General features: G+C 45.1%; 1 protein-coding gene across 1 annotated transcript in view; it reads left to right on the top strand.

Moving 5' to 3' along the window:
- The window catches only part of SERPINI1 (serpin family I member 1), a 67586-nt gene that overhangs the window by 12241 nt on the left and 40712 nt on the right, over positions 1–14633 (top strand). The window contains exons 2-3 of the mRNA XM_075340655.1: positions 8435–8697; positions 13272–13502. Of these exons, the coding sequence (XP_075196770.1) occupies positions 8448–8697; positions 13272–13502 (481 nt within the window). The 5' untranslated portion in view covers positions 8435–8447. The remainder of the gene's footprint in view (positions 1–8434; positions 8698–13271; positions 13503–14633) is intronic.

The following is a 14633-nucleotide window of genomic DNA, read 5'->3' as shown; positions in this document are numbered from 1 at the left end:
ATAATGAATTTAATTTAAAATTTACATCATCTTATGTGGCAACTATGAATTTTTTGGACATTACACTATGTACTGAAAATACAGATAGGGTTATTATTAAACCATACCGCAAACCCACTGCCACCAATTCCATCCTAACAGCAGACTCGTGTCACCATTTACAGACCAAACAGAATATTCCAGTGGGAGAGTTAATTAGAATGAAACGAAATTGTTCCCAACCTAGTGACTATTTCAAGGAAGAAGCTCTAATTTGCGATAGACTCTCAGATAGAGGGTACCCCAATTGGGTCCTCAACCGAGCTAAATCTATAGTGGCACAAATAAATAGATCAGATTTACTATATAAAAATTCAAATAAAAATAAATTGAAACAAAGTAATATTGTTTTTTCTACCAATTATAGCAAACAATATGATCTTGTTACAAAAATAGTGAAAAAATATCTACCTATACTTGGTGAGGACCCAATTTTGAAACAAGTGACAAAAAATAATATCAAACGTGTTGCTAAACGAGCCCCTACCCTTGGTACCATTCTCTCTCCAAGTCTTTTTTTGAGCGATATTGATCACAGGGAGGGATCTTCTTGGATTACTCTGAAAGGTTTTTACAAATGTGGTGCAAATAAATGCAAAGCGTGCAGTCATGCACAAAAGGGAAAAACCTTTCAGTCTACCTCAAATCAAAAAATATTTCATATAAACACATTAATTAATTGTAATACGACCTTTGTTGTATATTTAATAACATGCAAGTTTTGCAATATTCAATATACAGGTTGTACGACGGGTCCTTTGAAAGTTAGAATCAGAAGACATCTTTCTGATGTCTTCAAGCAGAACGCAATTGCTATATCTGCGGTATCTAAACACTTTGCCCTAGTGCATAAGGGTGACGTTAGTGGTTTCCAATTCATGGGTGTTGAACAGATACACAGACCGATTAGGGGTGGAGATCACAGAAGGAAACTATTAAATAGGGAATCCTTCTGGATCTTCACCCTTAATACCAGACATCCAGAAGGTTTGAATAACCGTCAGGATCTGATATTACACTATTAAATATAACCGGATCCTGTTTTCTCCTTATTATATCAGGACTGTGTTCAGTGAGACTAATTCAGGTTGCACCCTAATTCATATTTTGCGTTTTCTCATCTATATGCTTATACCTATAAAATCATGGAATTCATCCCTTTAAAATAATCATGGAATTTTGGATTGGTGTACAATACATATATATTTTTCAATACAGTGCACTACTTGTATGCCATTTATATGGTATATAAAAATTTATATGTTGCATTAGATATAAATCTGACCCTTAAATATAAATTTGATTCTTAATAAAATCTCTTTTCCATTTAGGGTATGTAAACCACATATTTGTTGATATATTGAGTGTCCTGTTGGACTATTATATATAGTACCTATATTAACCATTAAGGGAAATCGGTCCACAATTTTTTAACATGTATGTGATTCTATATATTTTTGTATTATGTCATTTTATGTTATTTTTATATGTTTCATCCATATGAATTTACCATTGTATACTCCTATTTTTCGGATCTCTTGCAATTACTATGTGAGGAGTTGCCTTGAGTGAACCTACACGTGTGATTACAATTAGTGGAGGAGGGATCCGATAAAAGGGAGTTGGTCACACTTTAAGTCAGAACATGACTAAGACCTGAAGCGTCGAAACGCGTTCTGCATTTTTTCTGACATTTATTATGGTACCTGCTGGATTTTTATTGCTTGTTATTCAATAAAAAAGGATTTTACATTTTATCCTTGGCGCTGGAAACTCCTTCTATTTATACATTGGATGGTTGCCGAGCCTTGTTCCGTGCGCAGGATTCCAATTACTACCAGCAGGTCAGTCCCTGGTGAGCTGGACCTTCCCCCCTTTTTCATTAAAAACATCAGACACAAAAGAATAAGCCATCACTGAGCCACAGATCCCTAAAAATAGGAAAGCTACAGGTTTCAGAAAATGGCACAAAAAGTGTGCCACTTTTTTCGGACAAACTTCTGAATTTTTTTTAACCCCGTAGATAAAAGTAAATCTATACACGTTTGGTGTCTATGAACTCATTACGACCGGAGATATCACACCAATACATCAGTTTTACCTCCTAGTGAACGGGGTGAATAAAATATCCCAAAAATCATTGTGCAATTGCACTTTTTTGCAGTTTTTCCGCACTTGGAATATTTTTTTGCTGTTTTCCAGTATACTATATGGTAAAACTCAGTTTCATTTAAAAGTACAACTCGTTCCACAAAAAATAAGACCTTATGTGGCAAGATTGATAGAAAAATAAAAAAAGTTACGGGTCTCGGGAGAGAAAAAAATAAAAAACTACGGAAAAACAGAAAATCATCTGGGGGGGTAAAGGGCTTAATCATCGATCTTGAAAATTAGTTTTACAATTGGATGTGTTAAAATTTTTTGCCAGTGCCAAGATAGCAGGGGAGCATTTATAAAACTATGTACTGTGTAATGGCTGTGTCTGACCATAAAGGGACGTGGTCTGATCATACCACAACTCCTGGATCGGGGAGAAACAAGGCCACATTCATTTGTTTATTTAACACATGCAATTGTGGAACTTATTTTTATTCCAAGGTCTATTGTTTAAAATGAACTTTGTTAGTGGGACAACTGCTTTTAAAGGGGTTGTCCACGATTTGGACTACCCCTACTGATTCCATGTGTTTCCACCAGTTAAAATAAAAGACCCTGTACTCAACTCCCGTTCTGGTGCTTCTCCAGCCCTGACGGTAACTGTGGTTTGGAAGGTGACTACAGGGTCTTTTATTTTAACTGGGGAAAACCAGTGGAATCAGAACAAGTTGTTCTAGTAGTGGACAACCCCTTTAAGGAAAGAGAAAAAATTCCAATGTATTGATGAGCTAAGCTAAAATTATATATAGCATCTACAGTGGTTATATACGATCAATAACTGTTGGCCAGACATTTGTTCTGTCAACTGCTGTCTCCAGCTCCACTTAAACACGTGTACGCTTAACTTGGAGGAGCGTTCATGTGCTCTCAATCCAAGTAAGCATCTCCACCAAGACAATGGAAGGATTGAGGACTGGGTTCAGTCCATCTTTCCCTCAACATCATGTGCTGTAGATTAGTCTACAGGCAGGTTCCACAGATCCTCACCCACTTAGGCCACATACACATGTTTGGTATGTGGTGATTTTTTACTTCAGTATTTGTAGCTAAAACCAGAAGTGGTACAATCAGAGGAAAAGTATAATGGAAACACGGGCACCACTTCTGTATTTTATACCCATACCTGGTTTTGTCTTACAAATACTGGGGTAAAATGTCACCAAATACTGAAACTCCTTCTTCTATTTGATGTTTTTAATGGTACTGTGTGTGTGTGTGTGTGTGTGTGTGTGTGTGTGTGTGTGTATATATGTGTGTATATATATATATATATATATATATATATATGTGTATATATATACTAGAAGGTTGCCCGATTCTAAAGCACCGGGTATTCTAGAATTTATTGTGTAGTTAATGTATAATTTTTGTTATATATATTAGATGTTGTTGCGTGTAGTTGCTAAGTGTTTGTGTAGGGGCTGTACATGTTCTGGGTGTGGCGGGGGGTGAGAGCGGTGTTGTATGTGTGTTGCGTTGTTTGTGGAGCGCTGTGTGTCTGTAGTGTTGTGTGTGTGTGTGTGTTGCACGGTTTGTGTGTGTGTGGTGTGTTTTGGGGGGAGGTATGTTTTGTGCAATGTGTGTGTTGTGCGGCATGTGCGTATATTTATGTATGCCGCGGTGTTTGTGTGTTGAGTGTTGTGTGTGTGCGGCGTTGTCTGTGTGTGTGGGTGTCTGTGTAGGGCGGTGTTTGTGGTTCTGTGGTTCCCAGTGTGTGTGTGTGGTGTGTTGTGCAGTGTGTGTGTGTGTGTTGGGGGGAGGTGTGCACCTCCCATCGTGCCCCATTCCCCATGCTGCGCACCTCCCATCGTGCCCCATTCCCCATGCTGCGCACCTCCCATCGTGCTCCATCCCCCATGCTGCGCACCCCCCATCGTGCTCCATCCCCTATGCTGCGCATTCCCCATCGTGCTGCATCCGCCATGCTGCGCACTCCCAAACGTGCTGCATCCGCCATGCTGCGCACTCCCAAACGTGCTCCATCCGCCATGCTGCGCACTCCCAAACGTGCTCCATCAGCCATACTGAGCACTTCCAAACGTGCTCCATCCGCCATGCTGCGCACTCCCAAACGTGCTCCATTCGCCATGCTGCGCACTCCCAAACGTGCTCCATTCGCCATGCTGCGCACTCCCAAACGTGCTCCATCCGCCATGCTGCGCACTCCCAAACGTGCTCCATCCGCCATGCTGCGCACTCCCAAACGTGCTCCATCCGCCATGCTGCGCACTCCCAAACGTGCTCCATCCGCCATGCTGCGCACTCCCAAATGTGCTCCATCCGCCATGGTGCGTACTCCCAAACGTGCTCCATCCGCCATGCTGCGCACTCCGAAACGTGGTCCATCCGCCATGCTGCGCACTCCCAAACGTGGTCCATCCGCCATGCTGCGTACTCCCAAACGTGCTCCATCCGCCATGCTGCGTATTCCCAAACGTGCTCCATCCGCGATGCTGCGCACTCCCAAATGTGCTCCATGCCCCATGCTGCGCACTCCCAAACGTGGTCCATCCCCCATGCTGCGCACTCCCCATCGTGCTCCATCCCCCATGCTGCGCACTCCCCATCGTGCTCCATCCCCCATGCTGCGCACTCCCCATCGTGCTCCATCCCCCATGCTGCGCACCCCCCATCGTGCTCCATCCCCCATGCTGCGCGCACCCCCCATCGTGCTCCATCCCCCATGCTGCGCACCCCCCATCGTGCTCCATCCCCCATGCTGCACCAGCATCAGCTTCTCTGCCCGCAGCATCAGCCTCTCTCCTTCCAGCCTACCCGAGCCTCAGCCTCCCACAGCCTCTCTTCTCTCAGCCTCCCCCCTCCCCCTCCCAGCCTTCCCCAGGATCAGCCTCTCTCCTCCCAGCATCAGCCTTTTCTGTCCCCAGGATCAGCCTCTCTCCTCCCAGCATCAGCCTTTTCTGTCCCCAGCATCAGCCTCTCTCCTTCCAGCCTACCCCAGCCTCAGCCTCCCCCAGCCTCTCTTCTCTCATCCTCCCCCCTCCCAGCCCCCCCCCCCTCCCAGCCTTCCCCAGGATCAGCCTAGCCTACCCCAGCCTCAGCCTCCCCCAGCATCAGCCTCTCTTCTCTCAGCCTCCCCCCTCCCCCTCCCAGCCTTCCCCAGGATCAGCCTCTCTCCTCCCAGCCTCCTCCAGCACGCCGTGCTCCTCTGCCGACACTCACAGATCCGATCTCGCACACACACACACACACACACACACACACACACACACCCACACCCGATCGCATACACTCACACATACCCGATCGCATACACTCACACATACCCGATCGCATACACTCACACATACCCGATCGCATACACGCACACACCCGATCGCATACACGCACACACACCCGATGGCATACACACCCGATCGCATACACTCACGCACACCCGATCGCATACACTCACACACACCCGATCGCATACACACCCGATCGCATACACTCACGCACACCCGATCGCATACACGCACACACCCGATCGCATACACGCACACACCCGATCGCATACACTCACGCACACACACATTGACGATATCGCACATACGCGCTCACACTCACAACATCCGGAGATACCACATGCTTCTGGCCATGTGATCCTCTGGCAGGTCCTGGAAGCTCACAGCACAGTATCGGCGCAGAGAAGCAAGCGATATCCCAGGATGTTGTGAGTGTGTGGATGCGATGTGATGTGTGTGTGAGGTGTGTGTGAGAGTGAGTGTGATCTGATGTGTGTGTGTGTTGTTATGTGTGTGTATGTTACGCCGCTGCAGGACCTTGATGCGCTGGTAACTATGCTAGCATGGTTACCAGCGTATCTCGTCCCCCGCTCGCACGGGAGCCCACACCAGCATACGCCGGCCAGGCCCAGCAATGCGAGGGTATGGGTATGTGTCAGCTGGGTTTGCGGCGTACACTGATGTGGGCTCCCGGGGGTACAGTACTCACCTGTGAGTCGTGGCTCCGTGACCGTGTCGGTTCGGGGAATGCGCGGGGGGGCGGGGCCAGAGCTAGCGTGCATTGCGTGAGGGGGGCGGGGCGTGGCGTGGCCGAGTTGCCAATGCCTGCAGGGTGCCGGGGCGAGAGGCCAATCTGTGGGGGGGGCGGAGCCTGGGCGAGCGGCTGGCCAATCCGTGTGGGGGCGCAGCCTGGGCGAGCGGCCAATCAGTGTGGGGGGGCGGGGCCATGGCGAGCCCAGCGGCCAATCAGCTTTGTGTCACCGTGAGGACACAATTTTGGAGCATGACAGACAGACAGACACGCAGACAGACAGAAGACAGAATAAGGCAATTATAAAAAATATATATATATTATATATATATATATATATATAATATGTATCTCAGCTTTATATATTAACTATCTATACACATATTCAGTGAGTGGCGGTTTTAACTACATCCCCACCGTTGACTGACAGTTGGCTTAGCTTTTACAGCCGCCGCTCACTTTGTATGGAGCGGTGACTGAAGCTGCGCTGGTGTTGTCTGTGCAGGAGCCAGGCAGCTTCAGAACGCTATTACCTGAATACTATCCCCATATCTGCCAGTTAATAGTGGGTTTTTTTGGGGGTTTTTGTTTTTGTTTTTGTTTTTTTTACATGACAGGTTCTGTTTCAATTGATTTTTTTTTTTTTTTTTTTTTTTTTTTTTTTTACAACATTTACTAGTTTCTTATTGGGACTTGAACATACTATTGTCTGAGCACTTATATGATATACTACACTACTTGTATAGAGCAGTACATCATACCAACCTGTCCGTGTTATACTGACACTGACAGGAAGCCTATTAAACCCTGCTGCCTGCAGGATCTAAAAGGCTTTTGACCATAACAAACCCAGAGGCCATTAATATGTTAGGGTGAACTCTTAACCAGAGTTCTACATGTTTCCTACTGCCTGATTCTTATTAATGAGGATCGAGTGCATGCTTGAAAAATGAGATCAGACACACAGTCGGATGGTCATCTTTCCTCGACCAAAGTTGGCCCAGAACTGACTGATTTATTACAAGAACATGCAATTGTAAAAACTAGGAAAAGGGGCATGGTCAGCCCTACAGTGGGCATACTTGGAAGTGTCCATTGGTCAGTGGGTTGAACAATGTGTTAGTCCATGAGCTGATTGGTGGGCATCATCGTAGGCAGGTCTATGACGTCATTGGATGGATCCGTGGTGATACTGATGGGAGGGTCTATGTCATCTGGTGGATTCATGCTGATGGGAGGGTCTATGATGTCATCGGTGGCCATCTTAGTCATCTCTGAAAACCTGGCTCATGTAAGGCAAATCGACACACTTCTCATAATCCCCTGTCAAGAGGTTAATCATGTATTTGATCCAATGGCTCTCCTCAACAGATAGACCTCAAGTTGCCATAGCATCACAGTTGCACTGCAGAGTTTTGGCCGTGGCCTGAAATATACCGTAGATCATTTTCCCTGATAAAACTTCTTGGGTGCTTTAGTGTCGTTCAATCACGGCCTCTGAGGAGTTCAAAGGGTGGTTCACCCATATTTTTTATTTTCTAGATCAATATGTTGAGAAACAATATTTCTCAACATGTTGATAATAGTGTCTGTGAGAGGCACTATTGCGGAACGCTGTTCCCCTTGCCTGACCCCCGGGGTCCGTGACCTCGGGGATCCGGTGATGTCACGTCAAGTTCCTATTAACGTGACATCACCATGGCTGGCCCTAGTGTCCGTGAGTAATGGGCCGTGGGCGGAGTTTCACCGCTCATCACAGCCCAGCATGTCAGCCAATCAGCTCCCTCCTCCCTCACAGCAGAGCACTGCAAGCAGGAGACACGCTGGGCTGTGATGAGTGGTGAAACTCCGCCCAGAGACCCAGGAAGACTGTGGCCGGCCGCGGTGATGTCAGGTTAACAGGAATTTGACGTGACATCACCGGATCCTCGAGGTCACGGAGTCCGGGGGTCTGGCATGGGGAAGAGCAGTCCGCAATAGTGCCTCTCACAGGCACTATTGCCAACATAAGGTATTTGAGAGAAATATTGCTTCTCAACATAATATCAATCTAGAAAATAAAAAATATGGGTGAACCACCCCTTTAAACTCTTGGGATGGGAACGAGCTCTGCTCCTGAGATTTATCCAGCTCGGGGGTAATGTGTTTCAGTTATATGTCTTCAGGACTTCTGCTAATAAATGCTTTATATTACTTCATTGTTTTATGTTCGTCTTTCATAACACCTCATCTTTGTTCTTTGTAGGTTTCTTTCAAGCATGCTTCTCTTTGGTTTCCTATCGCTCCTTGCTGTGCAGGCAACAGTGCTGTGCATGAATATCCATGATGACACCATCTCCAAGTTCTCCGTAAAGGTCTACCATGAGCTTAGAGCCACAAAGGAAGACGAGAACATCTTGTTCTCCCCCCTGAGCATTGCTATTGCCGTAGGTATGGTGGAGTTAGGTGCTCGTGGAGCCAGTCTGAAAGAGATTCGACATGCACTGGGATACGACAAGCTCAAGAACGGTAAATGCAGAAGTGGCACATGTTTTATAACAATAGTTCATTGTGATGTGTAATAAGATTTTAGGCATTTAAAAGGAAACAGTTCTTTACTGGCCCTCCCCAGATCCAGAGCGGAGCATCCTCTGCTGCTCCCAATTTTTATTATTGTTCACGTTGACAACACTCCAAACAGCGAATGAGCTCGGTTTTTGGCTCTAGGACTGTCGATGTGATGTTAACGCTGCAGACAATAATGGAGACTGGGCGCAGCAGTGGAGACTTTGCACATTAACCAATCAAACAAGTACAATGTAAGTAGCTCTACACAACTAATGGTTTCTCTAAATTCAACACAAAAACTCACCTTTACTGATTACTGCAATCTCAGAATTATTCATTCTCTCCTGTATAGCATCCCTCCTGGGAGTAAAAATTCAGAAATCAAGTGTTGTCTCCACCACACATGATGTAATAGTCAAGGGATTCATTAATTTCATCAGGTGTGCTTGAAATAAAACACATCTAATACCTGGACTGGCTAGGGGTTCATTAGCTGTGATTGCATGTTACAAATATGGCTAATGTGTATGGGCCCAAATTGATGATGTCAGGGGAGATGAGAATCTGGTGTGTCTGATTTTGGACTTTAAGAGATAAATCAAGATTGATAGCTGCCAACCAGATGATCAGCTGAACCATTGTTTGGCTGTAAGCTATCAGAAGTGTGGTGGGTCTTAAATCAAGAAAGTGGTGCAACACTTAAGAGTTCATTGACTTGTTCAAACAATGAAAAGGATACAAAACGTTATTGAATGTTCCTAGTGATGCAATTAGTATATTTCACAACTTCTAAGTTAAAAGCATCACTCCAGTGTTTTATTTATTTATATTGCCGTATTGGCATGGTGCTTTAAAGGGAACCTGTCAGGTCCAATATACACCCAGCCCCACGAGCAGTTCTGGGTGCATATTGCTAATCCCTTCCTAACCGTCCCTGTATACACTAGCATAGATAAAGAGATCCTTAGAAGAAGTATTTTTAAAGATCTTTTACCGTATGGTCCAGGACTCAGTGAGTCCTGATCATGGGCACATACCCTAACATACAGAGGAACTCCTTATCAACTCATTGACTGAAAGGTGCCAGGTCCTCTGACTGCAAAATAAACCCAAATTATTACCTCTCTATAGTTGGCATTAGGGGTTTATGCTGATATGCTGTGTTATGGTTTCTGCCAAATATTGCTCTAGGCATTATGACCAAACCTCTCCAATTTAGCCTCTTTTGTCCAGAGGACAAAAATCCAGAAGTCTTGTGCGTTGTCCAGTTGTAACTTTGCTAACTGTAGCCATGCGGCCATGTTCGTAGAAAGAAGAGGCTTTTTCCTGCCAACCCTTCCAAAGCAAGCCTTAAATGTTCAATTTTTTTCCATTTGTACTGTCATTAGCTTAAATATTTAACATTCATTTTGAGGCCTTTAGCGTCTGAGCTGCAGCTCTTGTTTTTTTTGGAGCTTTTTGGGCTATTACATGGTCTGTTGTTGGGGTGAATTTGCTGGAACATCCAAAACTGGAAGATTGTCAACCGTCTTGAATGTTTTCCACCTCTAAATCTTTCTGCCTCTATAAAGATGGACTTTAAATGGTTTTAATTGCTTTTGATTTTCCTTGTTGACATTGTGTTAATACGCTTCACTGCTCCAGACCAGCAAACTGCAAAGCAGGAAGGGTGTAATTAATTTTTCTTACACTGCTTCTGCATTTTTGCTTCATTTGTTTAAATAAAGAAGGTCACTGTGTAATAATGTGTTGTTATATTTACCTCATTTTAAGACCTTCTAAGAACCAGATGCTTTTTGTCATCTTTTTAATATGTTTTATGATGTTCTGATACATAAAATCACTCAAAGAGCGTGTATTTAGCTTTTCTCACGGCTGTACATCACTTATGCCCAACTCTGAACGTCCGCCATAGAGCACTGTTTTACTTTATCATCTAAATATTGTTTGCTAATTTAGTTTCTTGAAATGATTATCCATAATTTGAAATCCACGTCTGTTTTATATCAAAAATGGCACCGCACCTGTCCACGGGTTGTTTTGTATTGCAACTCGGTCTATTCACCTCAGCGGAGCTTGGGAGCAATTCCAAATCCATAGACTTTTATGGTACCGTTTCTGTAAGAAGGTAGCCGTGACTTTCTGATTCTTTACAACCCATATGTTGAGGTCACTTTGATTTTATAGTGCCTAAGATCTTGAAAGTAGTTGGATACATCCCTAGGAGATCTTTAGGGTATGTGCGGACACTGCAGTTTTGATTCTCCAGTGAAAAACACACCCTCTGGTAGATAAAACGCACCAGTGGCCATAAAAAAGCATGCGTTTTTACCACATTTCGGTGCGTATTTTCCCTGCATTTTTTTAACATTGTCAATGGCAAAGTGCAGACAAAAAGACTGACTGCACTCACCAAACTGACGTGTGAACAGGTGCATAACTGAACATGACAAAATACAAAAAAAGACAGTTTGCACTCTGATAATGCTAAAGTATGGAAACCATGAATGTGTGAACATGGACCTGCATTACTGCTAAGGTTACCTGTGGCAAGTGGGGGAGGGGTGCACAGTCAGAAGGTATGACCCTCTTAAGGCTAGTTTCACACTTGCGTTGAACGGTATCCGTTGCATTGCGTTGTGTGACGGATGCAACGGATGTGTTGCATATAGTGGCACAACGGATGCTGCAAAACAACGGAATCCGTTTCGATTTTTTTTTTTTTTTTTGTTTTTTACAGTTTTACCGGCAGTAGACTATTGTGAACGATCAGCTGATCGCTCCCTGCAGCCGGCCGCCGGGTGATCAGCTGATCGCTCCCTGCAGCCGGCCGCCGGGTGATCAGCTGATCGCTCCCTGCAGCCGGCCGCCGGGTGATCAGCTGATCGCTCCCTGCAGCCGGCCGCCGGGTGATCAGCTGATCGCTCCCTGCAGCCGGCCGCCGGGTGATCAGCTGATCGCTCCCTGCAGCCGGCCGCCGGGTGATCAGCTGATCGCTCCCTGCAGCCGGCCGCCGGGTGATCAGCTGATCGCTCCCTGCAGCCGGCCGCCGGGTGATCAGCTGATCGCTCCCTGCAGCCGGCCGCCGGGTGATCAGCTGATCGCTCCCTGCAGCCGGCCGCCGGGTGATCAGCTGATCGCTCCCTGTAGCCGACTGCCGGGTGATCAGCTGAGCGCTGTCACTTGCCGGCGCCTGGGCATGCCGGCGGGCGGGCGCTCAGCTGAATGTTCGGCCACCGCGAGCCAAAATAAAGTTTTTGTGATTGATTTAAAAAAAAAAAAAAAAAAAAAAGAGCATGCGCAGTGAAATCCAGTGGATTCCGCTGCTCAAAACAACGTTACATCATGCTGCGTTCCTCCCGCTAGGCGGAAGCAACGGAGCGTCGCCCAGCGAAAGCAACGCAGGTCCTTTTGGTACAATCCGTGTCACCAATACAAGTCTATGGGAAACAGCGGAATCCGTTAACGGATTCCGCTGTTTTCCAAAAGGGCGGATTGTAACGGAAGGAAAACAACGCAAGTGGGAAAGTACCCTAATATAGACAAAAAGACTGATTGCACTCACCAAACTGAAATGTGAACAGGTGCATAACTGAACATGACATAAAATGTAAAAAAGACACTTGCCCCCACTTGCCATAGGTAATCTTATCCTCTACAGCAGGTTCCTACTTGAACATACACAGGAGGTTTTTAACCCAGAGAGAGGCTTCAGCATAGAGTAGGTACCCAATTACAAGATATGCCGTGAAGTGGCAACTGGGCAGATATACAAACGGCCATTTCTCTATGCTATATATCTCATTTTTCTTAGATTTCCCTTACCAGTAATGCAGGTCCATGTTCACACATTCATGATTTCCATACTTTAGCATTATCAGAGTGCAAACTGTCTTTTTTTGTATTTAATGGCAAAGCGCAGGGAAAAACACAGAAAAGAGGTGATTTGCTGCTTCTTTTTTCTGCAACCAAAACTGCAGGCAAAAAACAAGCATCGTGCGCACAGCCTTTCAGATTTCTCATTGACTTTGCTGGGGAAAGTCATACATGCAAATTAGGACCACAAACTGCACCAAAAAAGCAGCGTGCGCACAAGGCCTTAGAGTGTTGATCCTGACTTTTTAGGACATTTTAGAGTACTTGAAATTGGCTGTATATCAAATTATTTGGAAAAACTAAACAAAGTTCGTGAATATAAATTTTCAAAATATTTGTTCATCCTTACTATAAATATATAAAATATAGTTTTTAGAAGACTATATACTTCCAAACTTATCTTGCTTGTACATAGCTGTAGGAAAGCCATTTTACAGCTATGAGAAATGTAGAATATGGCTGGTATAGCTTAGTTCAGGCCGTTATCTCTCCCAGTAAAGCAGCCTTGCTTAGTATAAGTGTATTATGATTTACTTTTCTGTTCCTTGGAAGCTATTCAATACGCGTTATCTGTATAGGCCGCCACTGGGGTTTAATTTACCAATGTTGCGGTATCGTGTCTTCTCATATTCGCTCATTTATGTTTCTTTTCTCCCAAGGTGAAGAATTTACTCTGTTAAAAGATCTTTCCAGCATGATGACAGCCCAAGAACGACATTATGTGCTCAGCATTGCAAACTGCCTATATTTACAGAATGGATTTCATATCAGTGACAAGTTCATCCAGTTAATGAAAAAATACTTCAAGGCAGAAGTAGAAAATGTAGACTTCAGTCAAGGTTCAGCAGTGGCCGATCACATCAATGCGTGGGTGGAAAACCACACTAATAGTATGTTATCTCCTTCTATTGTGACTTTGGGGCTTATTTCATTATTAGAAGATTTATGCCATTTTATATCCACTGATCAATAATAACTGTTATATTCACTTGGCTGCGGGTTTCTATATTGATATTTTGTGGCACCAATTGTACTTGGGTCAACTGAAGCTAATCACAAGCAGGGCAGTGAACGAAAGACGCTGGAGCGATGTAATGCCGCACAGTATGGCAGAAATCTAGTAATTATTCAGGGGCCGTGGAAACAAGAGTAACAAGCTTTGCCATGAATGTCGTGTACCATAAACATTACCTCTCTTTTCTACAGAATCAGTCACCTTTCTTTTTATGTTTATTTTAGTACATTTCTTACAAATATTCTTGCCAAAATAACAGTTTTAGGCTGTGTCCGCACTTTGCAGTTCAATTCTGCAGCGTGTAAGTCACTGTGTGTGCGTCTTAGAACGCAGCCGAAAAAGCTGCGTTCTGAGACGCATTCGGCAGAACGCAAAGTGCGGACATTCCTGGAGAGAATTCATGCGTTCTGGATGCTTTCTCTGCCATAGACAGAGTGGGAAAGCATCCAGAACGCACATTTTTCTCAGTACGCACCCACTCTGCTCTGCAGCATCCCCATAGACTTGCAGCAGAGCCGAGTGGGACCGTACTGTCACTGTCATGGCTGGCTGCGGGACAGAGCCACGCGATCAGAATGAACGCTGATGAACTTCACCTGACTTCATTGTGATCACGCGGCTCTGTGCGTGTGCCGCGGCTTGATTTGCGGTCACACGTGAAGGACTCACCTGTGATCGCAAATCCCCTGAGTGACTGCAGTGAGCCACGTGATCAGCTGGGCTTTCACTCTGGTTACTCTCGGCCACAGCTGCAGTCCTCCACCTGAGAGCGCTGGCCGCGAGCAACCTCAGTGACAGCACAGTTGATCGCGCGGCTCACTTCAGTTGCTGCATGGAGCTCACAGGAGTGGCGGTGTTCTACTGCCGCTCCTGTCAGCTTCCGATGTAGCAGAGCTGGAAGCGTCGTGGGACCTTGCGTGGATTTCGGTAGACCTGGAGGTGTTTTTGAGGGATTAATAAAGTGGTGAAAGAGGGTGTATTTTTGTCTTTCATTACAAATAAAGGA

The sequence above is a fragment of the Anomaloglossus baeobatrachus genome, chromosome 3 (genome assembly GCF_048569485.1).
Source record: "Anomaloglossus baeobatrachus isolate aAnoBae1 chromosome 3, aAnoBae1.hap1, whole genome shotgun sequence".
In the NCBI taxonomy this organism is placed as follows: Eukaryota; Metazoa; Chordata; class Amphibia; order Anura; family Aromobatidae; genus Anomaloglossus; species Anomaloglossus baeobatrachus.
The sequence above is the reverse complement of the archived record's forward strand: the minus strand, read 5'-3'. Positions and strand labels throughout refer to the sequence as shown.